The 26,818-nt window shown below is 33.3% G+C and overlaps 1 protein-coding gene across 1 annotated transcript; it reads left to right on the top strand.

Moving 5' to 3' along the window:
• The first annotated feature begins 219 nt into the window (after positions 1-219).
• On the top strand, positions 220-25,562 carry LOC114341930 (phosphoglycerate mutase 1). Its single transcript, XM_028292732.2, has 4 exons — positions 220-476; positions 14,284-14,516; positions 17,561-17,825; positions 25,222-25,562. The coding sequence occupies exons 1-4, from the start codon at positions 377-379 to the stop codon at positions 25,386-25,388; spliced, it is 765 nt and encodes a 254-aa protein (XP_028148533.1). The 5' UTR covers positions 220-376; the 3' UTR covers positions 25,389-25,562.
• Positions 25,563-26,818: the final 1,256 nt, after the last annotated feature.

The raw sequence follows: 26,818 nt of genomic DNA, 5'->3' as shown, positions 1-26,818 counted from the left end.
CCTACATGACAAAGTTTTTATTTAAAATATTGCTAATATGTACTATATAATTAAGTTAATAAGTATATTTTGAATTTCATTTACATTTATATAGATAATCTACCAAGCGAATTGAGGTTTTTCATTTACTGCCTTAAACTCAATGATGTATAAGTTGTATATGATGTATAAGTAGTATAGGTACAATATATATACTTTTCAAATTGCCCGCCAAATCCAGAGAACTGTCAATTGTCTAGAAGCTCCGAAGCAAAGTATTTGGTTTTCTCTAGACGCAAGTCCACAGCCACATAGAAGGGCACAGCGATCAGGTTATCGCTAGTAAGGTGCCCCATAACCGCAACGAAAAAAAACGTAAAAATACTAAATAATAATAATGGCACCCTTTAAAATTGTTATGGTTCGTCATGGAGAATCAGAATGGAATGAAAAGAATCTATTTTGTGGCTGGTTTGATGCAAATTTAAGTGAAAAAGGTCAGTAAAATTGTATCGACCTTCGATGACCTTAACTTTTCAAAATCTGGTATTTATGTAATTCATACATTTAAGGAGAAAAATCTGTCAATGAATAAAATCTAATTAGTAAAATAGAGATTTAAACTAATAATAATTAACTTACATGCCATCATTTAATAATAGAACTTCACTAACAATAATTGTAGGTATCTACACCAATAGATACAGCAGAGTTCATTGAAGATTTTACTTAATTCTGTTTGATTTTGATCATTTACTTTAAATATTAGTTTTTATATGTATAAGTTACTACTACTACATGTAAGTTTATAATGTTCTGGAACTTCCAATCTCCACTTTGCCTGATTGTTCCATAGGTTTTCTTCTATGTTTCTTTCTCTCAGCTCTTTGTCTATTCCTTCGCTCCAACTTTTCTCTGTCTTCCTCATTTTCTCTTTCCTTCTGGTTGCTATTTTAGTATTTCCTTTGGTGTTCGTTGCTCATCCATTCTTTATTCATGTCCGAGCCAGATAGGTTGTTTTGTTGATAAGTCACCTTTGATTCCTATTATTTCTCGAATGCGTTTGTTGGTAATCTCATCTCTTCTATATCTTCTTGCTGCTCTTCTCCAAAAATTAAGTTCTGTTGCTCTCAGCTTTGCCAGTGTTTCTGTCAGTGGCCATACCTCACAGCTGTATAGTGATACTTTTACTTTTTTACTGTAGTTTCATATATCTTCTTTTTACTTTATTTGCTGATGGATTGGTTCCATAAAATACTGTTTAATGTTGTGATGGCTTTTCTACCTGCTGTATTTATCTTCTTATAGCTTTGTCTAATATTCCATTGTTCGAAATATTTATACCTAGATATTTGTAGTCGTAGCAGTGCTTTATAGTGGTCATGTTGTCTAATATGAGATCTTTTTGTTCTCGTCCAATGCACAAGTATTCGCTTATCTTTTTGTTAGATGTTAAATGTATATACTACACTGGCGGGCAAAAAATTTAGGTCACTAGGGGAATTATACATGTTTGATGCCTTGAATTTCCTAAACCTGTTGTAAAATTTGAGTGATTTTTTTAGTATCTTATAGCTTTATTATTTAAGAATCTCAGTGTATTAATATTGTTGCTAGAGAGGTAAATGTCATTTTATACCGGGTGTAACAATCATACTGTGTTTTTTCCTTAAAGTTCAGAATACTCTGTAGAATATTCTAGCTTAGATAAAATATTGAAATTAAAACCTAATTGTAGACTTAGGCTTTCTTAACATTTTCTTCTTTGATCCATTTGCTTATGTTGGATAATAAAAAAGTTAGGTACTTTAACAACTAGCCATGTTCTTCATCAATACAGGGTGTTTCTAAATAAGTGCGACAAACTTTATGGAGTAATTCTGCATGAAAAAATAATGACTGTTTGCTTTATAAAGATATGTCCACAAATGCTTCGTTGCCGAGATACGGGATGTTGAATTTTTTCTTACAAACTGACAGTTTATTTGTTGCTCTAAATCCGGTTGAGATATGCAAATGAAATTTGGTAGGTTTTAAGAGGTGGTTATTGCGCATTTTTTGACATACAAATAAGAATTTTATATTCACCATTGGCATGCATACAGGTATAAATATTTTAGATACATCCCGTATGCACGCCAATGGTGAATATAAAATTCTTAATTGTATGTCAAAAAATGTTCAATAACTACCTCTTAAAACCCACCAAATTTCAGTTGCATATCTCAACCGGTTTTAGAGCAACAAATAAACCGTGAGTTTGTAAGAAAAAATTCAACATCCCGTATCTCGGAAATGAGGCATTTGTGGACATATGTTTATAAAGCAAACAGTCATTATTTTTTCATGCAGAATTACCCCTTTAAGTTTGTCGCACTTATTTAGAAACACCCTGTATTGATGAAGAACGTGGCTAGTTGTTAAAGTACCTAACTTTTTTGTTATCCAACATAAGCAAATCTATTTATTTTTATTTATTTATTTATTTACGGGATTACCCCCATTACAACACATACAGTATAAAATCAATCTCTGTAATATCTACTAAACTAGAGTAAAATAAATCTTAATTACATACTTATTAAACAAAAACCAAATATTAATAGTTATCCATTACCCATATTACATCTATTACACAAATCAGTTCAAATAAACAAAAAGTACCTGTCAAGCTCTTTTAATCGGATTCTTAAAACCAGCCAAGGAGACACCAAACATTTCCAAGTTATTCTCGTTTATAATTTTTAGTGTTCGCTCAATGGGCGAATGCATACCATAGTTTGTCCGATGAAAAGGTATATAAAACAAATCTACATGTCTGAGACTTCTGGAGGGAACATATAAATTAATAGATTGGAGAAGTTCAGAACAACAAATTAAACCATTTATTAATTTAAACACAAATACCAAATCAGAGTTATCTCGTCGAGTTTTTAATAAATTCATGTTGAGTGTTTTTAAAATATAGGTATAATCATGATTAGTAATGCGTATGTTTAATTTGTATGCACAATATCTCAAAAATTTATTCTGCAATCTCTCCAACGTAGTAGAATGAGCTTGGTATTGTGGAGACCATACAATAGATGCATATTCCACTTTAGATACAACCAAAGCATAATATACCGTTCTTAAAGCCCCTACAGATAGTCTCAGACAGTTGCGAATGATAAAGCCCAAAGATTTTGATGCATTTACTGTTACACTATTTATATGTTGCACAAAACGCAACTGCTCATCAAATGTGACTCCTAAGTCTTTTATTGTTTTAACATAAGACAATTCATTTTCATTAATTGTGTAAGAAGTATCATATTTTTTATTACCTCTATAAAAGCTTATATAACAGCATTTAGCAACATTTAAATGCAAAATATTATTCTCACACCAAATACTCAACCGGTCTAAATCTTCTTGAATTAATGTTACATCAACATTTGAATCTACGGATTTAAATAATTTCAAATCATCTGCAAACATCAGGAAATCGCAATTTCTAAAACACTCTGATATATCGTTCACAAATATATTAAATAACAAAGGTGAACAGTGAGCTCCTTGGGGTACTCCTGATGTCACATGAATTATATTTGAATTAAAACAACCTACTCTCACCTGCTGTGTGCGATCTCTTAAAAAGCTATTGAACCATTGTAAGGATTGATGACTGAAGCCAAAAGCATTTAATTTTCCCAATAACATGTTATGATCTACTCTGTCAAATGCCTTGGAGAAGTCAGTATAAATAGTATCCATCTGACTTTTATTCTCCAACGCGTTTAATATTTTTTGTTCAAAGAGTACTAAATTTGTTACCGTTGATTTATTCTGAGAAAATCCATGTTGATTGTGTATTAGACGCTCTTTACAATAAAATTTTAATTGATCGTGCAATAGTCTATCAAAAAGTTTTGGTATAGAGGATTGTTTACAAACGCTTCGATAATTTGTTATGTCTTGTTTATTACCTGATTTAAAAATTGGACAGATATAAGAGTGCTTCCATAAAGTTGGGAAAACTGATGTCTTTAATGATGACTCAAAAAGAAGATATAAAGGATTAGTTAGTGAATATATACAGTTCTTTAGAAAGTAATCGGGAATACCATCTGGACCACTGCTTAACTTATTGGGTAGGGATAAAATGTTGTTGAAAATATCTTTCACTGATATTGAAAAATTAGGTATAAAAAGATTGTTGTTTCCCTTTACTTCCAAGTTATTAATATTTGATTGTGGCGAATAAACTGTTGAAAAAAATTGACGGAAACAGTTTGCAATCTGTTGTCCGTTTGTTGCTATAGCATTACCATAGTACATACTGTTTGGTAAATCATTTGATGCTCTCTTACTGTTTACAAACTGCCAAAAGTACTTAGGATTACTGCATAAATTATGATTTACTTGATTCAGATAAGTGTTATAACATTGATTTGATAGATCCTTACACAATCTCCTAAGTTCTGAAAAAATCACATAATCCTCTTGATTACAGGAAGCTAAATAATTTTTATGAGCAATTTTTTTCTGTACAACTAAATAACGCAAGTTGGCATCAAACCATTTTGGATAACTAGAAGTTTTAAATCTTTTCACCGGTACAAACAATGATAGTGACATATTAAGTATGTTGTAAAATTCTGTTAAAGCATCATCAACATTTGACAAATTCAAATGGTCTTCCCAAGGTATCATTGAAAGATAGTTATTGAGACCTTCATAGTCTGCATTTACAAAATCATGATAAAATTCAGTATATTCTAATGACTTACCTCGATGTTCACACAAACTAATATTGTAAGTGTAACTTATGTGATGATAACTATTTTTAAAAATCGGATCTGAGGCTTTTGCTACTTGTAAATCACAAACATTTGTAAATATTAAGTCTAAAAACACATTTCTTTCATTTGGAATATTAATCATCTGGAAAAAATTCAAGTACCCATAAAACTCAGCTAAGTACAATGCATGTGAACCTTGAGGACAATTCACCAAGACACCTGATTCATTGTTATCCCATGAAGCTTCCGGAAGGTTGAAGTCTCCGAATATATATGTCTTATGATGATTATACCTTTGGGATATATCTTCGACTGATAAACAGTGTTGTTCATATATTTGTTCTACGGATTTTGGTGGAATATATACCCCTCCAATTATAAAATTTTCTTTACCAAATGAGCATAAAAGAAAAAGTTGTTCAATAGATTTGTACAAGGGTTTCAGCACAGTTACCTTAATGTAGTCTTTAATAACAATCAAAATACCTCCTCCTCTTGACTTATAACTATTATCACGATCACATCTAAAAGTTCTCAAATCTAATCTAAAAATCGATCAAAGAAGAAAATGTTAAGAAAGCCTAAGGCTACAATTGGGTTTTAATTTCAATATTTTATCTATGCTATAATATTCCACAGAGTGTTCCGAACTTTAAGGAAAAAACACAGTATGATTGTTACACCCGGTATAAAATGACATTTACCTGTCTAGCAACAATATTAATACAATGAGATTCTTAAATAATAAAGCTATAAGATACTAAAAAAACCACTCAAATCGGACAACAGGTTTAGGAAATTTAAGGCATCCAACCGTGTATAATTCTCCTAGTGACCTAAATTTTTTGCCCGCCAGTGTATAATGTTGGTGAGTAGTATCCTACTTGTTCTACATTTTTGTTTCCTTCTCTTTAAAGCACTTTCGAGGTATATTTTAAATAAAGTAGGGGACAGATAACATCCTTGCTTCAATCTCTTTGATGTTACACATCCTGTTGCTATTTGTGTCACTGTTGCTATTTTTGTTCTGGGTTGATTGTATAGTACAGTAGACTCGCGATTATCCGAGTCTCGGTCATCCGAGCCCCTCGGTTAACCGAGGCAAAAGTCAGAACAGGTGAGTTACAATAATTTTCAACCATGCCGCAACATCGCCGCCTCAAAATCAAAAAGAGGAGCAAAGCTTATGCAAAATCAAATACTTTTTTAAACAGTTACATTATTAAGAAAAATGTTTTTAACTTTTATAGACAGTACTGTATTAATTTTGTCATTAAAATATCCACAGTTATGATTATTCACGTGTTTTTCTATCAATATAACCAATGTCAGTGTTAACCGAGTTTTTCGTATCCGAGGTAGTCACGGTCCCAGTTACCTCGGATAATCGCGAGTCTACTGTACTATGACAGCTTTTATTAATTCTATATTAATATTCGTGATTTCCATTGATTGCCACAGTTTCTACAGTGGAAGTCAATCATAGGCTTTCTGTATAAAAACATCGACAGCTAAATACGGAAAGCTCATAAGTCAAAATCGACAACTTTTCAGGAGAGCGAGAAAACTTCACTGCTTAGTACATGCTTCCTATTTCTCAGGATTTATTTAATTATTACTTTGAAAAAAAAACATGCTAAAACGAAGCCAGCGAAGTTTTTTCGCTCTCCTGAAAACTTGTAGATTTTGACTTTTGAGGTTTTGGTATTTAACTTTCAATATGAATTTCTTGATTTCATGCCATCTTTTTTTCTATTATCTAGGTTAAGGAGAACATATAGTCAGTGAATTGACCAGTAAGAAATCCTGCCTGTTCTTCTGCTCTGCTTCAGAATTTAAATATTCTTTCTCAATTCAATTCAATTCTTCAAAACCGTCCCATATATTCTACTCATAGATCCGGTTTCAGCTATTTGTCTGTAATTTTCACAATTGTTTTTAGCTCCCTTTTTGTGTAAAGTATTGAGATATGGTGATTTACATTCCATAGGGATGTTCATATAATTTGTTTGTTCTGTAATTAAACAAGTCATTGGATATTTCCCCTGATCCAGGTGCTTTGTTCCATACACGGACTGCTTCAAGCAGTTGAGATCGATTTCTTGAAGCAGTGAACTCTTATATGCAGTGATATCTTATATTCGCTACCATACACGTACTGCTTCAGGCTGTCAACAGCACGATGAAATTCCATCATGCTGTCGCTAGCTTGAGACCGTTCGTAAGGCAATAAGCAACAACTCAGAAATCTTGCTCAGTGGTAAACTGCTGAAGCAATCTCCACTTTGCCTGATTGTTCCATAGGTTCTCTTCTATGTTTCTTTCTCTCAGCTCTTTGTCTATTCCTTCGCTCCAACTTTTCTCTGTCTTCCTCATTTTCTCTTTCCTTCTGGTTGCTATTTTAGTATTTCCTTTGGTGTTCGTTGCTCATCCATTCTTTATTCATGTCCGAACCAGATAGGTTGTTTTGTTGATAAGTCACCTTTGATTCCTATTATTTCTCGAATGCGTTTGTTGGTAATCTCATCTCTTCTATATCTTCTTGCTGCTCTTCTCCAAAAATTAAGTTCTGTTGCTGTCAGCTTTGCCAGTGTTTCTATCAGTGGCCATACCTCACAGCTGTATAGTGATACTTTTACTTTTTTACTGTAGTTTCATATATCTTCTTTTTACTTTATTTGCTGATGGATTGGTTCCATAAAATACTGTTTAATGTTGTGATGGCTTTTCTACCTGCTGTATTTATCTCTCTTATAGCTTTGTCTAATATTCCATTGTTCGAAATATTTATACCTAGATATTTGTAGTCGTAGCAGTGCTTTATAGTGGTCATGTTGTCTAATATGAGATCTTTTTGTTCTCGTCCAATGCACAAGTATTCGCTTATCTTTTTGTTAGATGTTAAATGTATATACTACACTGGCGGGCAAAAAATTTAGGTCACTAGGGGAATTATACATGTTTGATGCCTTGAATTTCCTAAACCTGTTGTAAAATTTGAGTGATTTTTTTAGTATCTTATAGCTTTATTATTTAAGAATCTCAGTGTATTAATATTGTTGCTAGAGAGGTAAATGTCATTTTATACCGGGTGTAACAATCATACTGTGTTTTTTCCTTAAAGTTCAGAATACTCTGTAGAATATTCTAGCTTAGATAAAATATTGAAATTAAAACCTAATTGTAGACTTAGGCTTTCTTAACATTTTCTTCTTTGATCCATTTGCTTATGTTGGATAATAAAAAAGTTAGGTACTTTAACAACTAGCCATGTTCTTCATCAATACAGGGTGTTTCTAAATAAGTGCGACAAACTTTATGGAGTAATTCTGCATGAAAAAATAATGACTGTTTGCTTTATAAAGATATGTCCACAAATGCTTCGTTGCCGAGATACGGGATGTTGAATTTTTTCTTACAAACTGACAGTTTATTTGTTGCTCTAAATCCGGTTGAGATATGCAAATGAAATTTGGTAGGTTTTAAGAGGTGGTTATTGCGCATTTTTTGACATACAAATAAGAATTTTATATTCACCATTGGCATGCATACAGGTATAAATATTTTAGATACATCCCGTATGCACGCCAATGGTGAATATAAAATTCTTAATTGTATGTCAAAAAATGTTCAATAACTACCTCTTAAAACCCACCAAATTTCAGTTGCATATCTCAACCGGTTTTAGAGCAACAAATAAACCGTGAGTTTGTAAGAAAAAATTCAACATCCCGTATCTCGGAAATGAGGCATTTGTGGACATATGTTTATAAAGCAAACAGTCATTATTTTTTCATGCAGAATTACCCCTTTAAGTTTGTCGCACTTATTTAGAAACACCCTGTATTGATGAAGAACGTGGCTAGTTGTTAAAGTACCTAACTTTTTTATTATCCAACATAAGCAAATCGATCAAAGAAGAAAATGTTAAGAAAGCCTAAGGCTACAATTGGGTTTTAATTTCAATATTTTATCTATGCTATAATATTCCACAGAGTGTTCCGAACTTTAAGGAAAAAACACAGTATGATTGTTACACCCGGTATAAAATGACATTTACCTGTCTAGCAACAATATTAATACAATGATATTCTTAAATAATAAAGCTATAAGATACTAAAAAAACCACTCAAATCGGACAACAGGTTTAGGAAATTTAAGGCATCCAACCGTGTATAATTCTCCTAGTGACCTAAATTTTTTGCCCGCCAGTGTATAATGTTGGTGAGTAGTATCCTACTTGTTCTACATTTTTGTTTCCTTCTCTTTAAAGCACTTTCGAGGTATATTTTAAATAAAGTAGGGGACAGATAACATCCTTGCTTCAATCTCTTTGATGTTACACATCCTGTTGCTATTTGTGTCACTGTTGCTATTTTTGTTCTGGGTTGATTGTATAGTACTATGACAGCTTTTATTAATTCTATATTAATATTCGTGATTTCCATTGATTGCCACAGTTTCTACAGTGGAAGTCAATCATAGGCTTTCTGTATAAAAAACATCGACAGCTAAATACGGAAAGCTCATAAGTCAAAATCGACAACTTTTCAGGAGAGCGAGAAAACTTCACTGCTTAGTACATGCTTCCTATTTCTCAGGATTTATTTAATTATTACTTTGAAAAAAAAAAACATGCTAAAACGAAGCCAGCGAAGTTTTTTCGCTCTCCTGAAAACTTGTAGATTTTGACTTTTGAGGTTTTGGTATTTAACTTTCAATATGAATTTCTTGATTTCATGCCATCTTTTTTTCTATTATCTAGGTTAAGGAGAACATATAGTCAGTGAATTGACCAGTAAGAAATCCTGCCTGTTCTTCTGCTCTGCTTCAGAATTTAAATATTCTTTCTCAATTCAATTCAATTCTTCAAAACCGTCCCATATATTCTACTCATAGATCCGGTTTCAGCTATGTGTCTGTAATTTTCACAATTGTTTTTAGCTCCCTTTTTGTGTAAAGTATTGAGATATGGTGATTTACATTCCATAGGGATGTTCATATAATTTGTTTGTTCTGTAATTAAACAAGTCATTGGATATTTCCCCTGATCCAGGTGCTTTGTTCCATACACGGACTGCTTCAAACAGTTGAGATCGATTTCTTGAAGCAGTGAACTCTTATATGCAGTGATATCTTATATTCGCTACCATACACGTACTGCTTCAGGCTGTCAACAGCACGATGAAATTCCATCATGCTGTCGCTAGCTTGAGACCGTTCGTAAGGCAATAAGCAACAACTCAGAAATCTTGCTCAGTGGTAAACTGCTGAAGCAGTCCGTGTAAGGCTGCCCCTAATTTTATTGGCAAGCTTACTATTGCAATTCTATCTTGGTTTTGGTTCCCAATGTTCTTGAAATTCAACCCTATTGTCTACTACAAGTTCTTTGAAATACCCTTCCCAGTCTTCAGGATTCATGCTCTGTATTATGTTTTTATTCTTTTTTGTGCTCAAATTTTTTGTCAATTCCACGTTTCTGTGCCTCTGGTTCCTCATAGATGAGTATTTACTTGTTGGTAGTTTCTTTTCCGAGGCTTATGCTTCTTCTTAGAAATTTTTCATGATACATTTGTTTGTTTTTCTTTATATGTAAAGTTTTAAAAATAATAAACTAAAAATGTGTACAAAATTAAATAATATTGAAAATAAATCAATTTCTCTGTGGTCATAGGGAGCAACAGTGGTCTAAGCCACAAATTGAGCATTTTTAGATTAATATATTAATAAAAACAGCAACATTAAATCTTCGGATTAACAAGGGTGTACACAACCTACCTCTATATTTGGCTAAATGGCGCTTGATGCTACATAATTTGTAGTGCCATCCAGGGACGTATTTATAGTTTTTTAATGGGGGGGATCCTAATTTCCAAATTAAGTAAAACCGGGGCTTGGTTTTGAAATACCTTTGAAAAAAATAATAAAAACAAATTTCAAAAAAATTTATTAAAACTTAAAATACCGTTTTACAAAATTAAATTCATTCTCTTCCTTCTTTCAGCTAACTTATTTACAATTTCTGAGGAATTTAGACCTATTGTCACATTCCGATGAATACTCATGAGAGCTAATCCTGTAAGTCTCTCGTCTCCCATTCTATTTCTAAGATAAGTTTTTAACCGTTTAAGTGATGAAAAAGTACGTTCAGGTGTGGCAGTAGATACTGGAAGTGTTGCTAAAATTTGAAGAAGTTTCCTAACCGTTGGAAAAAAAAATTCATCACATCGGTCCATAGCTTCTAGTGCAGTAGACGGCTGTTCTTGATTGCACCAGTGGTTGTGCCAAAGCTCATACTCACTTACTAAATGTTTTATTTCAACTTCCCTGAGAAATATTTCTCCGATTCCTGCTATACATTTCTTTACTCTCTCAGTATTTTGGGTGCGATCTGGTAGAAGCAACTGAATTCCTGAAATTGCTTCTTCTTGAGGTTTAAAGCGAGGATCAAGCTCGGTGACTACATGTTCTATAAATGGATAAAATATATTTTGCCGATAGTAAACTTCAGCAGTGTCCCCTGGTATATTATTGCGGTTTAATTGTCTCCTACTTACTCTTGGAACAGTTATATCTGCTGAAATTAATTTTTTTGCTTCCTCAAAAAGATTTGAGAATTCACGTTCGTTACGAAGGTTCTGTAAAGTGGTTTTTATTGTTTTTACGTAACTGCAAGAGTCGGTTAAATCTACATTGACTTTTTGTAGGGTTCGGTTTAAGCTTGACGTATAGGAGAAAACCTTCCTTAAAATAGTTAGTGCAACTATAAATTGACTGTTTTCCATTGCGACTTGTAACTGGTAAGCTTGGGTTGCAATTTCCCTTCCAGATTCTTGAAGTTCTTGAAGCACGGAATTTACTACAGGAAACATCTCAGCAAATCTTTCGACGGCTGTATGTTTTTCTGTCCAGCGTGTCTCACAAAGCGAGATAAGCGTTGAATGAGGTGCTCCAATCTCGTCCACAGTTCTTTTTAAAAGTCCATCCCGGAGTGCAGATTGCCGAAAGAAGTTAATTATACTTTTAATAGTTCCGATGCAGTTTCGTATTGCAGGGATCTCGCATGAATGACCCAAAACTAAGTTGTAATGTGTGCGCCACACAGTGTACGAATAGTGCTCGAGGATATTTGTCCATGATTATTGTTCTTACTCCTTTAAATCGTCCGCTCATCACAACCGCACCATCATAGCCCTGGCCAACTAAATTCTCCAAATCTAATCCAAACGACTTAAGTTTATCGATGATTATCGTAGCTAGAGCTGATCCTGTTACTTCATCAACGTGGATAAATTCAATGAAATCCTCTCGAATAAGTGCCTTTCCAGAAGAGCAGTCTACATACCGAAGGCAAAGTGAGAGTTGTTGGTGACGCGAAATGTCTTGAGTTTCGTCGGCAAGTACAGCAAATAAACCTGATTGTTTCACTCTATTTATTATTTGCTCCTGAATAGCATTTCCACACAAGTCAATAATTTCATTTTGAATGACGGACGATGTGTACATAGCCCGAGAATGATTGCTTTGAGAAATAAGGTGATTTTTAAGTACTTCATCACCAGCTTGCGCACGAAAACGAAGTAGTGCACGAAAATTACCGTCATTATCTAGAGGATCTATAATACCGATTTCACCAGAATCTTGATTTCCTCTCAAAGGCAATTCCTGCCGTCCTCAAAATAAGATTGTGTCCACTATGGCACATAGCCTCTCTCTATTTTCTCGGGCAATTTTTTTATTTTCTTCATTAAACGACTCTGTAATATCACGAGTTTGACGTTTTCCATAACGCTTACAAAATTTCTTGCCCGTTCAACAGCATATTTATGATAATTTGTATTTCGATGATGTTCCATTTTTTCCAGAGCTTTTTTCCAGTTATTAAATGGTTTTGTGACAAAACTTCCAAGTTTTTGATCACCGCGACCACCTTCGGTCTGTCCAAATAAAACGCACATTTTGCATAATGATCCTTGTAACATATTTGAATTTACTAACCATGGATTCTTTTGGGTCCAGTGACGTTGAAAACAAAGTTTTCTTTTACCACAGACGGGGAACTTAAAGTCTCTGGAGAGGTCCAAGTTTCTTTTAAAACTGTTAATTTTTCTTCGTTATTTTTTGGATTATTTGATAAATATTTACCAAAATCGTAGTCCATACCAGAATCCAGACCAGCTAAAAAAAATGCTTTAAAATGGTGAGAGATTAAAATTAAAGTAACTTACCATGGCTTGTTTCTCTGTTTCTATCTGAGGTGGAGGGAGTTGGAGCATCCCCATCTGTACTAATATCCATACTCGGCGTAGTTAGGATTTTATCGTTTTGAGGGTTCAGTTCATCATTAGTTTTCCCCTTCTTTGGAAAAAATCCCAAAAGCGACTGCTGTAAATTCTTCGTTTCATACTTCTTTCACTAAAACATTAATATTAAGCAATATCCAAATAATAATTATTATATTATCTATATATACGTAACGACACTGTAGATACTTACACAAACACCACAAAAATTTCGACAAATACAACAGTTTACTGAATTGTACTTGTACAATAGCAACAAAATAAAGAAAACAATACACAAATCCACATATGCACCGGCCGGCCGACAAACAAGACTGGCACTAGACTGCGACTCATATATAACCACCGTTCAGTGATAGAATAAGTTGGGTCACTCTCGATTTAGCGCCGGTTTACCTGCCCCCGTCGTCTCACGCCCCGTACCTACCAAATTCTCTCCAGTCAGTCCTCTCAAAATTTCTATCGTTCAGGCACCGTTCAGTGTATTTGCGGAGCGTTCAATATAATTTATGACTACCGGCAAAAAATCTTTCGGCGAGAGCCGAGATCAAAAGAGTGAACCTACTATTTGGAATAGGTGTACGGTGATATAACTACTAATAGCGTTCTAATTCTAATAGGGATTAGTTTATCTGTATCTACGCTGCTACTGCGGACCGACAGCATCCGTGCGCTGACTCATTAATTTATTTTTATTTTTTATACATGTAATGATATTGGATTAAAAGTAATAGTTTTGCATGGACTGCAAGGAGGGGGTTTGAACCCCCTAAACCCCCCCCATAAATACGTCCCTGGTGCCATCGCATAAGCATAATGGAAATACGAATGCAAAGATTGCATTTATCTCAAAACGTCATTTTTGGGGTTAGGCCCCTGTTGCTCTGAGCGCCTCATATAAACTGTTGTTTGAATATTAAATAGTTCATCAATAGATATACAATTAATGGAGAAATAAATTTTACATTTTCGTTATACTAATATGTCATATGAGCTTAACCTATTGACTGCCAGCAACGTGGCTCCCATGTTTTGACAAACTTTGTTTATGTGCCAGCAAAGTGGCTCCCATATTCTTCATGTGATTCGTCTTATGGGTCTAATATTCCGCTGGCACATGGCGCATAACATCTCTTTGTGGGTGGCAGTCAAAAGGTTAATATGATTTGTTTTGTTAATTTTGTTCTCTAGAAATTTTAATATACCTTTGCTCCTAGGTAAACAAGAAGCCATTAATGCCGGAAAAGCACTAAAAAATGCAGGATACAAATTTGACATTGCATATACATCTGTCCTTACAAGAGCTCAGAACACACTTAATTCAATAATCAAAGAAATTGGCCAAGAGAATTTGGAAACTATAAAAACTTGGAGACTCAATGAAAGACATTATGGTGGCCTCACTGGCTTAAATAAAGCAGAAACAGCAGCAAAATATGGAGATGAGCAGGTAAGAACAAGTAATCATTTATACTACAAATTTTCTATGTTATTAGTCCCTTCCAATAGTAAAGTCTACTGTTCAATCAAGAAATTTAATACACTTGTAATTTATTGTTTGACCATATTTGACTGACCATATATTTTTTTTTGTTATCGTGTTGTTTGTTAATCTTAATGTAGGGGAGTTTTACATACATCTCTTTTTGTATAATTCAAGTTCATTATGTAAGTTGAGATCATCATCAGTAGCTCGACAACCCTTTTTCAAGTGTTTTCAGATCAGACAACAAGTGTTTTCAGATCTTGTTCCATGTATCTAAGTTTGGGTCTTACCTTTGATCTTCTCCCTCCTGGTGTCTGCCTCATTATATGTTTTGGTGTTTCAGTCTCCAACATTCATTCAACATGGCCCATCCGGCACAGACATCCCATCTTTATGGATGTTATGATGTTGGGTTCGTTGTAAGCTGCGTACAGTTCAAAATTATATCGTCTGCGTCATAGACCATTTTCTTTTATCCCCATATATGTATGTCTAACGATTTTGCGTTCAAACGTACCTAATAAATTTTCATCGCTTTTCGACAGTGTCATGTAAGTTGAGATATTGTGTTATATTCTTCAATACAATAGAACCCTGATTGTACACGGGACCGGACATGGTACTGATAATTGAAAAGCATGGATAATCCAAAAATGAGATTCAAGATTCAAAAATTTATTGACTAAGTTTACAAAAAAAAATAAAAAAAATTTTGAATTGTAGCAAGTCAATTTGATATATATAAAATATATAAGATAATGTGTATATACGAGGGTCGTTTTTTTTTCAACCTCCGTGTCCATAAAAAATTCCCGTGAAGCGTTTCGCCATTGCGGTGCGCAGTGGGCGACAGCGCATCTCCCCCGCTACACTCTACATTAATCCCGACTTCCAGGCATCAGTCTCACATCAGTCTGTACTGTGCTACACACGAAACAACATGGCCGCGACAATTAGTTCTCCCGCCAAGTGTGAATTACGCGCTGTCATTCGCTTTCATTTGACACACACACTTGACACATCAAGGATATGTCAAATGAAACTTGTGGAAATTCCAATGCCAACGATGTTAAAGTGAAGCGACGGTTGTTTCTCACCTCTTCATCAACACGTTGAACAAGCTCATCTGTAAAGACAGAATTGCGACCTTGACCCCCTTCGTCATGCACATCATTTCGTCCTTCTTTGAATTTTCGGCACCATTCACGCACAACTCCATCACTCATAAACCCTTCTCCGTACACTTGACACATCCTTCGATGAATTGCAGCTGCACTATTGCCTTCTGCCTGCAAAAAGCGAATGACAGCGCGTAATTCACACTTGGCGGGAGAACTAATTGTCGCGGCCATGTTGTTTCGTGTGTAGCACAGTACAGACTGATGCCTGGAAGTCGGGATTAATGTAGAGTGTAGCGGAGGAGATGCGCTGTCGCCCACTGCGCACCGCAATGTCGAAACGCTTCACGGGAATTTTTTATATATAAACGGAGGTTGAAAAAAAAACGACCCTCGTACAAATAACATAATATATAGAAATATAAATACATTCACGCACATTCACAAAATGAGACATCGGAAAACATAGTGAGTAATATTCATGTCCATGATACTGCTTTAAAATGATCAAAATATTCACTAACAGAGTAAAAAGCCAATCTCAGAAGATATTTTTTCAGAATGACTTTAAATTTATTGATTGTAAGGTTTTTAAAAACCTGAGGTAGGACATTATAATACGTTAAAGTCAATAGAGTTTTTTTGTGATTTACTCAAACGATATTTGACTGTTCTGATATTATTGGCACCTCTTGTGCTGTAATTATGTTTAATTAAAGTATCTGCAGTTTTGTATGTTTCCACAAGAACATTGTATAGCCATAGTGTTGGCAAGTGCATTATTTTATATTTAATAAATAATGGTTTGCATGATTCCAAGTAACCAACTTTTGCAATTATTCTAATTGCTTTTTTTTGCAATTTAAATATTGTTAGTGCATTGCAAGAGTTTCCCCATAAAATAACGCCATAACGAATGGAAAAGAGAAAAGTAAATTGTTCTTAAGGTATCAACACTTGCAACAAGTTTTAGTTGTCTAAGTAAAAATAAAGTACTTGAAAGTTTACCTTTGAGATGGTCAATATGGTTATACCAAGTCAATTGTCATGCCCAGCAATTTTACAGTATTTTTTTCCACATAAAACAATGTATTTGTTATATGAAGTATTGCATGCAACAAGGGCGAGTTCACCCTTGTTGCATGCATATAATATGATACCTATGTACATTCTTACATATGTACCCACCATAAAAAGATAACAGAAAGAACTTTTAAATTACATAAAAATAGACATAACAGAAAATACAGTATTTTTAGGTAGCTGTGCTTTTGAGTCAAGTCACTTTGATTTTTTATCTTCTGATGCATTCAGCACAAGTTCAAAATATCGACAAGGTCCAAAGTTTATTATTGCTCAAAATAGTCTAGGAGAATGTTGGCGTTTCCTCAGCCTCCTGATTACTTACAGTTACTCTTTTGGTTGATATTGTTCCATTATTTTCTTTTTCTCTACTTTCATTTTCAGATGAATAGTTTGAAAGGTTCTTTGATTTTCAAGTGTTCGTGAAAAATATCCACTAGCTTTGCACAATGTCTATAGACGACATTTTTCAAATAACGAGTTGTGACAAAAAATTGGTGTCAAAAAAAGTCACATTACATCTACAGATGCATATGAAATGAGACACGACATCCATGGTCGTCGTCCACATGTTTAAAAAAAGTTAAAAACTCATTGTTTCCATAAACTATAAGTGCTAAAAGAAATTCAGCAATTTCCGTATTCTACTTTGAAAAATACATATAGTTTCACAACACTTGCTTATACATTTGACCCACTGTCCACAACGTGTTAAGATAAATTTTCAGTATAAAGTGTTATTAGTAAATTTTATGTTAAAATATTTTGTTTATGCATACAGTTATTAACTAAGTACCTTACTTCCAGGTAGCTATTTGGCGGCGCAGTTTTGACATTCCACCTCCACCAATGGAACCTGACCATGCTTATTATGATACCATTGTAAAAGATGCCCGATATGCTGATGGTCCTGCACCAGATCAGTTTCCTAAATTTGAATCCTTAAAGCTAACAATTGAGCGTACTTTACCCTTCTGGAATGAAACTGTTGTTCCACAAATTAAGGCTGGAAAACAGATCTTAATTGCAGCACATGGTAACAGTTTGAGAGGAATTGTAAAGCATCTAGACCGTAAGTAATTAGTCTTCTTCTTTTTCTAATGGCGCTACAACTCCTTGTGAGTCTTGACCTGCTTAACACTGTTCTTCCATTCTGCCCTATCGAATACTTTCCTTCGCCACTGCCTGATGGTCATGGTATTAAGATCTTCCTCTACGTCATCTATCCATCTTTTACAGGGTCTTCCACTTGTTCTATTTCCTTGGGGCTTTCATCTCTGGATTACTTATACAGCTCGATTATCTGGCATTCTTTCTAAGTGATATGTATTTCGTCTATAGTTGACCTTTTTGGTCTGAAACCAGATTGGTTTCGTTTCATCAATCAATACATCAATTATTTGAATACACCAATCATTTCTTCCGAAAATGATTCCAGGCGGCTGTATACAGGGTGTTAGTAAATAAGTATGAAATACTTTCAGGGATGAAATACTCCTACATGATGAAATAATGACAGTTTGCTCTATAAACGTATGTACGCAAATGCTTCATTTCCGATTTACGGTGTGTTGAAATTTTTATTTCAAACTGCCAATTTGTGTATTTCTCTAAGACCGGTTGAGCTATGAAAATTAAATTTGGTGGGTTTTAAGAGTTAGTTATTGCGCATTTTTTAACATACAAATAACAATTTTGTATCCATCATTGGCGCGCCTACGGGTAATGGTCTGAATTTTTTTAAAGAAAAAAATAGTACGCCACTGAGATATTTCAAATTAAAAATTATTTTTGTATTCCACGTTTAATTTATGATAAAGAACCTTTCTTATCTTTTTTTCATATGGTGCACCGTTTTTATGCAAAAAAATAAAACATTTTCGCGCGTTTTTTTCATTTCTTAATACATTATCAAGAACTGTCCAATATAATACATAATACCTAACTAGAACAATGACAGAAAATATTACTAAAAAGATTTTAACTAGGTAAAGCTACAACAAATGTTCAAAATTATCTCCTGTAAATGTGACAGAATAATTTTGTATTCGCCATTAGCGCGCGTACAGGTAATGGTCTGAATTCTTGTATTCTGAAAACTCTGGAAAGAATAATAAAGAATCGATTAGAACAATGGCTAGAATTTGAACACATCCTACCAAACTCACAATATGGTTTCCGGAAATGTAGGTCCACTCTCGAAGCTATTACTATTCTCGTTACAGATATACTGACAGGATATACAATAAAGAAACATACAGCTGCAGTTTTTATTGACCTTTCCTCGGCTTTTGATAACGTAAATTTAAACATTTTGTACCATAAGCTGACATCAATAGGAATACCTCATGAAATATGTTCATTTTTAATTTCACTATACTCCGATAGACGACTTTCACTAAAATTAAACCAAAATCTTCAAGGATCCCGAACATCGAATTTAGGACTCCCTCAAGGCAGCATACTCAGCCCGCTACTTTTTATACTACACACACCGGCAAAATTAGCCGAACACCTTAAAAATGGGACATGTTTGATGTCTCGAATTTCCTAAACCTGTTGTCCGATTTGAGTGATTCTTTTAGAATGTTACAGCCTTATTAGTAAAGAATATCGGTGTAATAATATTGGTGCTAGACAGGTAAATATCATTTTATACCGGGTGTTACAATCATACTGTGTTTTTTTCTTAAAGTTCGGAACACCCTGTGGAATATTCTAGCATATATAAAATATTAAAATTGAAGCTCGATTGTAGACTTAGGCTTTCTTAACATTTTCCTTTTTGATTCATTTGCTTATGTTGGATAATAAAAAAGTTATGTGCTTTAACAACTAGCCATGCTTTTTATCAGTAAATCCTCATAGTAGGGGAGGAAAGTATGCTAAATTTGCAGTTACTCGAGCGTTATGGGGACCTATTGGATTGTGAAGAGTGGGTGCTAAAACCAAAAAAAGTTAAGTTAAGTTTTCCATAAAGTGTGGGACTCTCCATTTTTTAATTTAATTTTCCATTTCCACCAATCGTTTTTTCCGATTATAGGAAATATAGGCTATATCTATCCGTAATAGGAAAAAATGTTGCGAATAAAAGTTGCTTATTTTTACGTCAAGGATCCAAATCTGCAATAAACATTGAGGGCTCCTATTTAAGATTTTAAAGTAATCCCCCACCCCACCTCCTTGAGGGGTCGTGTTTGGTGCCATTCAGTAGATTTTTGAGAAATATTCGATAGGTGTATTTTGCAGTTTTACGATCTGATGTTCATTTCGCGAAATATCGCAGGGTTCGTATTTAAAAATTTTAATTTACCCCCCACCCCTCTCCGTGGGGTGTCACGAGCCCCCACGGAGGTGGGGTGCGGGATTTAATTTAAAATTTTAAATAGGAGCCCCCAATTTATATTTCAGATTTGGATTCTTTACGTAAAAATAAGCAACTTTTATTCGACACTTTTTTTCGAATTATGTATAGATAGCGCTAATCGGAGAAAAATGGTTGTTTCAAATGGAAAATTAAATTAAAAATGAAAAGTCCCCCACTTTATGGAAAACTTAACTTAACCTTTTTCTGATTTTAGCACATACTCTTCACAATCCAATCGGTCCCCATAACGCTCGAGTAACTGCAAATTTAGTATACTTTCCTCCCCTACTATGAGGATTTATTAATGAAAAACATGGATAGTTGTTAACGCACATAACTTTTTTATTATCTTACATAAGTAAATGAATCAAAAAGGAAAATGTTAAGAAAGCCTAAGTCTACAATCAAGTATTGATTTTAATATTTTACATATGCTAGAATATTCCACAGGGTGTTCCAAATTTTAAGAAAAAAACACAGTATGCTTGGTACACCCGGTATAAAATGATATTTACCTGTAGCAACAATATAATTACAGCGATACTCTTAAATAATAAGGCTATAACATACTAAAAGAATCACTCAAATCAGACCAGTGGTTTAGGAAATTCAAGACATCAAACATGTCCTATTTTTAAGGTGTTCGGCTAATTTTGTGTATATACAATGGACTTCGAAGTAAATTTGAATAACGTGAATATGATACAGTTTGCTGATGATATAGTTATCTACACCAACGGTACTACTATTTCAAATTGTCAGAATATTTTAAACACAAACCTATGGTCAGTTAAGCACTGGTTAGATTCAAACAACTTAATTCTTTCTGAAAAAAAATCTGAAGTGTGTATTTTTACTAAAAAAAGGGACATAACTCAAGTACAGTTACAACTGGGACCATATCTTCTTCCAATCAAAAATTGTGTTAAATACCTTGGACTCTATTTAGACAGAAAATTACTGTGGAAAGATACCATCCACCATGCAATAAAAAAAACCGAGAACGCCATGAATATTTTGAGAGCATTCTGCCATACCAAATGGGGAGCAGATCCAAATACCGCTTTATTGTTCTATAAAACAATGGTTAGAAGTATATTAGACTATGGCAGTCACCTATATGGAACAGCAGCACATACTCACCGAAACAAAATAGAGACCCAGAAAAACACAAGTTTGAGAATATGTCTTGGTTATCTTAAATCTACCCCAATAAATATTATAGAAGTCGAATCTGTAGAACCTCCACTATCTTTCAGAAGGCAGCTAATTAGTCATAAATTTATGGCTAAAGCCATATCCAAAGAAGCCAGCTATCTTCGTAACATTCACGACCTCACTGTCCTAGTACTCACCCATCCATATTGGCACTCAAAAGCTACTCCACTCCTAGTAAACAGCTATATCACACTGGCACAAATCTCTAACTCCCTGTCTATCAACAAAACTATACCTATCTACACCAAACCTCCCCATGTTTTCTTTTCAAAACATATAAAAACATACTACCTGGACCCAAAAGAAAACTTTCTAGAAACCATTAATGGAAGATGGCCTGAACATCAATACATATATACTGACGGATCCAAGTTGAATGGAAAAGTAGGCTGTGCTTTTTATGACGCAAACTCTTCCCAATATTACAAGTTCAAGCTACCAGATGAGTGTTCCATATATACCGCCGAAACAATTGCCATAGCAAATGCATTTAGATACGTCCAGTCGAGAAACACACAGAATCATGTTATATTCACTGACAGTAAAAGTGCAGTTGACCGAATAACAAACTTGAAATCATCGAAAAACCTTACTAACATAGAGGCAGAAATGTTAGAACTGAACTTTGAAGCAACTAAACAAAGTAAAACAATAACTGTAGTGTGGATTAAAGGGCACTCAGGAATAAAAGGTAATGATGCAGTGGATACACTAGCCAAATCAGCCACTGACACAGGCTACCATCTAACCACCAATATTGTTCCATATACAGATCTTACCTCCAAGTTTACTTCACATTTAAAACAATTGTGGCAGCAAGAATATAATTCATCAGTCACAGGGCTTAACTATGTCGGCCACCAAAATAACATACCATTGAAAAGCTGGTTTCATGAATTAACAAAACGAAACTTCATTGTTACAATAAACAGAATAAGATCTAATCATGCTATGACTCCTTTGTACAAATATAAAATAAAACTGGATGAAAACCCATATTGTCCATGCGGAGAAGTTGGTGATATGAACCATGTAATCCTAGAATGTTCAAGAAATAAGAAGAGCATTGAATCATTTTTCGAAGAAATGGTAAATCTCAAATTCTGTTTGCCAACCAGTCTAAATTGTATAATTTTTAGTAATAATATTAACTTATATCAATGTTTGTATATTCATTTAATTCGTTGCAAAATGAAATTGTAAAAAACTAACACCATTGTAAGCAATTCTGCGATACAAAATATTATTGTAAGTGTGTTCACGAAAAAATTAACATAAAAAAAATATTTAAAAAAAAAGTTAAAAAAAAGGAAATAAAACTAAACAAAAGACTACATAAATAAAGCATTAAAAAAACAAACATATAATTTAAAAAAATAAAAAAAATATACATATAAAAAAATGCACTAAACAGAAACACACACATTTTACTAACATAATAACATTTATCCTAGGGTGTGAGAATTTGAAAAATCAATTTATTTATATTGGATCAAAAAAAAATACTCTCTTTATATTTCATAAATAAAAAATAAGTCTGGCTAATTGGTTCATGCCAAAGCCAATTATATAAAAAAAAATTGATATTTTTGTTGCATTCAGGTTAATTTTTCTGACCCCTGTGCTTTCCTTTGAGGCTTGTAATATATTATATTCTTTTTTTGCCCATGTCTCATGGAAGAGTCTAAAAATGATTTTTAATTTGACATATCTCAGTAGTGTACTATTTTTTTCTTTAAAAAAATTCAGACCATTACCCGTACGCGCGCCAATGGTGAATCTAAAATTATTCTGTCACCTTTAAAGGAGGTAATTTTGAACACGTGTTGTAGTTTTGCACCTAGTTAAAATCTTTTTAGTAATATTTTCTGTTATTGTTCTAGTTTGGTATTATTATAATGGAGAGTTCTTGATAATGTATTAAGAAATTGAAAAATACTCGAGATGTTTTTTTTGCATAAAAAAGGTGCACCGTATGAAAAAAAGACAATAAAGGTTATTTATCACAAATTAAACGTGGAATACAAAAATAATTATTAATTTGAAATATTTCAGTGGTGTACTATTTTTTTTCTTTAAAAAATTCAGACCATTACCCGTAGGCGCGCCAGTGATGAATACAAAATTGTTATTTGTATGTCAAAAAATCCGTAATAACTACCTTTTAAAACCGACCAAATTTAATTTTCATAGCTCAACCGGTCTTGAGCAATAAAAAAAATTGGCCGTTTGAAATAAAAATTTCAACACCCCGTATCTCGGAAACGAATCATTTGCGGACATACGTTTATAGAGCAAACTGTCATTATTTTGTCATGTAGAATTACCCCTGAAAGTATTTCATACTTATTTACTAATACCCTGTATAGTTCCGGATAATACCTTGTAGATGACATTTAAAACTGTTATGCCCCTATAATTTTCGCAGAGTCGTTTATCTCCCCCCGTTATGCATAGGAAGTATGATTCTTACTTTCCAATCTTCTGGGATAACTTCTAGTGTCCATATGCGGTAGATTAGTTTCTGAATACGTCTCCATGGCTCGTGTCCACCATTCTTTATCAGTTCAGCAGTTATTCCATCTGAGCCAGGTGCTTTGTTATTTTTTAGATATTCACGAGGAAAAATTTCCTGTAGTTGGCTGTATACCATTACAAAAACATAAAATCCTTTATAAAAGGTATATTTGTTAAAATCCCTATACAGGGCTACATCAAAGACATAACTAGTTTTCGATCGGTTGACCGATCATCATCAGTGTAATCCTAAAATGTGTACAACCAGATAAAATGATGCAAATTATTTAAAATGTTGACTAAGGTTATAAAAAGTTATAGGTTATACTCACTTAGAATCTACATACTAACCACCAAAGTAAAAATATTTGGGTATAAACCCTTTATAATTGATCCGTCTTAGGAACATATGAAGAAGATGTGATTTATAACATGGATGTATAAAATATCCAATGTTATACGCCCGAGGTACCAATGAGCTAAATCTGACAAGTTCACATCATGGCTGTATGGAAGCAAAACAGACCAGTATATGATATAGTTAAACATAGGGGAGAGGGTTGGTGTTAGAGGTTTATGAGATTATAATTAAAATGTAACATGAACGGGACCCAGAAAGAGTAGTGGGACTGTTAAATTTAGTTACAGTATGAATATATGGGGTGGAGATAGTCATAGAAAAATTATTGATGAAAATTTAGAGATGAACAGGTATGTATGTGGGTGATGATAACAGATGCTGGTTTGTATGTGCATAATTGGGTAGATGATAGTGGTTAATGGATAGAGATGAATAAGGAAGAAAATCATTATGGATTGTGTCAAATCAACTGTAAATGTGACTGTTACAACTTTATACATCCATGTTATAAATCACATCTTCTTCATATGTTCCTATGACGGATCAATTATAAAGGGTTTATACCCAAATATTTTTACTTTGGTGGTTAGCATGTAGATTCTAAGTGAGTATAACCTATAACTTTTTATAACCTTAGTCAACATTTTAAATACTTTGCATCATTTTATCTGGTTGTACACATTTTAGGATTACACTGATGATGATCGGTCAACCGATCGAAAACTAGTTATGTCTTTGATGTAGCCCTGTATAGGGATTTTAACAAATATACCTTTTATAAAGGATTTTATGATTTTTTAGATGTTTTATGACGTTTATAGTTTCTTCGAATGTTAGTTGCTGAACTAGTTGATCTGCTGTGTGGGGAATTATTTCTTCATCTTCGTTTTGTTCTTTTCTGGGTTTAAGAGCCCTTGAAAATGCTCCTTTCACCTTTTCATTAGTAAGTAATTAGTTTTGTAGTTTTTATTTATTCTGATTACAATTTATTTTTATATATTACAGAGCTTACTGATGACCAAATTATGCAGTTGAATTTGCCAACAGGAATTCCATTTGTCTACACATTAGATGAAAATTTGAAACCAATAAAGAGTTTAGAATTCCTAGGAGATCCAGAAACTGTGAAAAAGGCTATGGAAGCTGTAGCTGCCCAAGGAAAAGCCAAATAAGCATTATTTATTATTTATTGTTTTAATTTATATCAAAATCATTTATTGTTAGATATTTGATGTGTAATGAATAAATGGTTAGGCTGAATTGTAAAACTCAGCAGAAATGTTATGTGCAAGACATTAAAGCATATTCTTAGATAAGAAAAACATGTCTGAGGATGATAAAATATATAGGATTTATTATTTAAAAAGAACTTTTACCAGTTAGTCTAAGTATACAGTGTAAGGCAGATAAACGGCCCATTAGAAATATCTCGAGAACTAAAGGTAACAGAATCATGAAAATTGGAATGAAGGGGTTTTGAAAAGTGAGCTGTTTAATGAAAATATTTTCATCTATTTGCTACTTCCGATGATACCGGAAGTTGCCTATAACTTCGTTTTTTTTTAATATAGGGTTTTGTAATATACGGGGTAGTTTAAAAGATCATTACTTTTTTTATTAATTTCGTAGCAACATTCACACCCTGTAGAATTGTAGTGATTTGACAGCAAAAACTCTATTTATGTTCAAATGATTTATATCATAGTCTACTATTGTTAAAAATTATTAATACAGCAAAATTTTTAATTGTAGTATACAGGGTTGGTCAAAACTGGGAATTAGTATTTCCTGGGTTTTCCTTGAAAGGAACACCCTGTATTTTAGCATTGTAATGAAATTATATTTTATGATGTTTTTGGTATTTCTTAAGCATTCCCGGTTACCTAACTACTTTAGTTTGTGAATTATTCGTGATTCTTTAAGCTAAACATTAATTGCAACAAAAATTTCGTGAAATTTTATTAGGTTGTCTATAAAAATATTCAATCAAAATAATTTTTCGATTATGAATACATTAATCTAGATTGATCCTTAATTTATTAATATTGTACTATATTAATAGTAGTTAAGGTTGTTGGTGCGTAAAATATTAATAAAAGCATAAATTTTACCTAGTTGGCCATGACTTGTGACACTAAACTTGCTTAAACATTTTTACGAGAACGGTCGTACTAACATGCAGATTATCAGTGATACTCAGGATTATACTTGATTAATTTTATTCATTTACAATAGTTTTTGTTCCATCAGATTTTTCGTAAGTGCCCAGTCCGTTGACACTGTTCTAGTAAACTTTGAAAAGTTCGTCTTCTTGGTTGTCAGCTATCAGGGAATTGATGATAAATTCCTATTGCTAAGAGCACATTTTTTTTATACTCTCCAAGCACAAAAAAAAAGAATGCGTACTTTGTACTCACGTAAGAAGTTATACTTATATTATATGAATTCAACGAAATCAATATACTTTAAACAGTTTATTTATATTTAATTTAACTATTAAACTAATTTTAATACTTACTACTTTCCAAACATTTTTATTAAAACAATACCAAAAATTAAAAAATAAAAGAATAAAACACACACAAACACATTGAAAAATGCC

Source organism: Diabrotica virgifera, chromosome 10 (assembly GCF_917563875.1).
Source record: "Diabrotica virgifera virgifera chromosome 10, PGI_DIABVI_V3a".
NCBI lineage: Eukaryota > Metazoa > Arthropoda > Insecta > Coleoptera > Chrysomelidae > Diabrotica > Diabrotica virgifera.
This window is presented reverse-complemented; position numbering and strand designations above follow the sequence as displayed.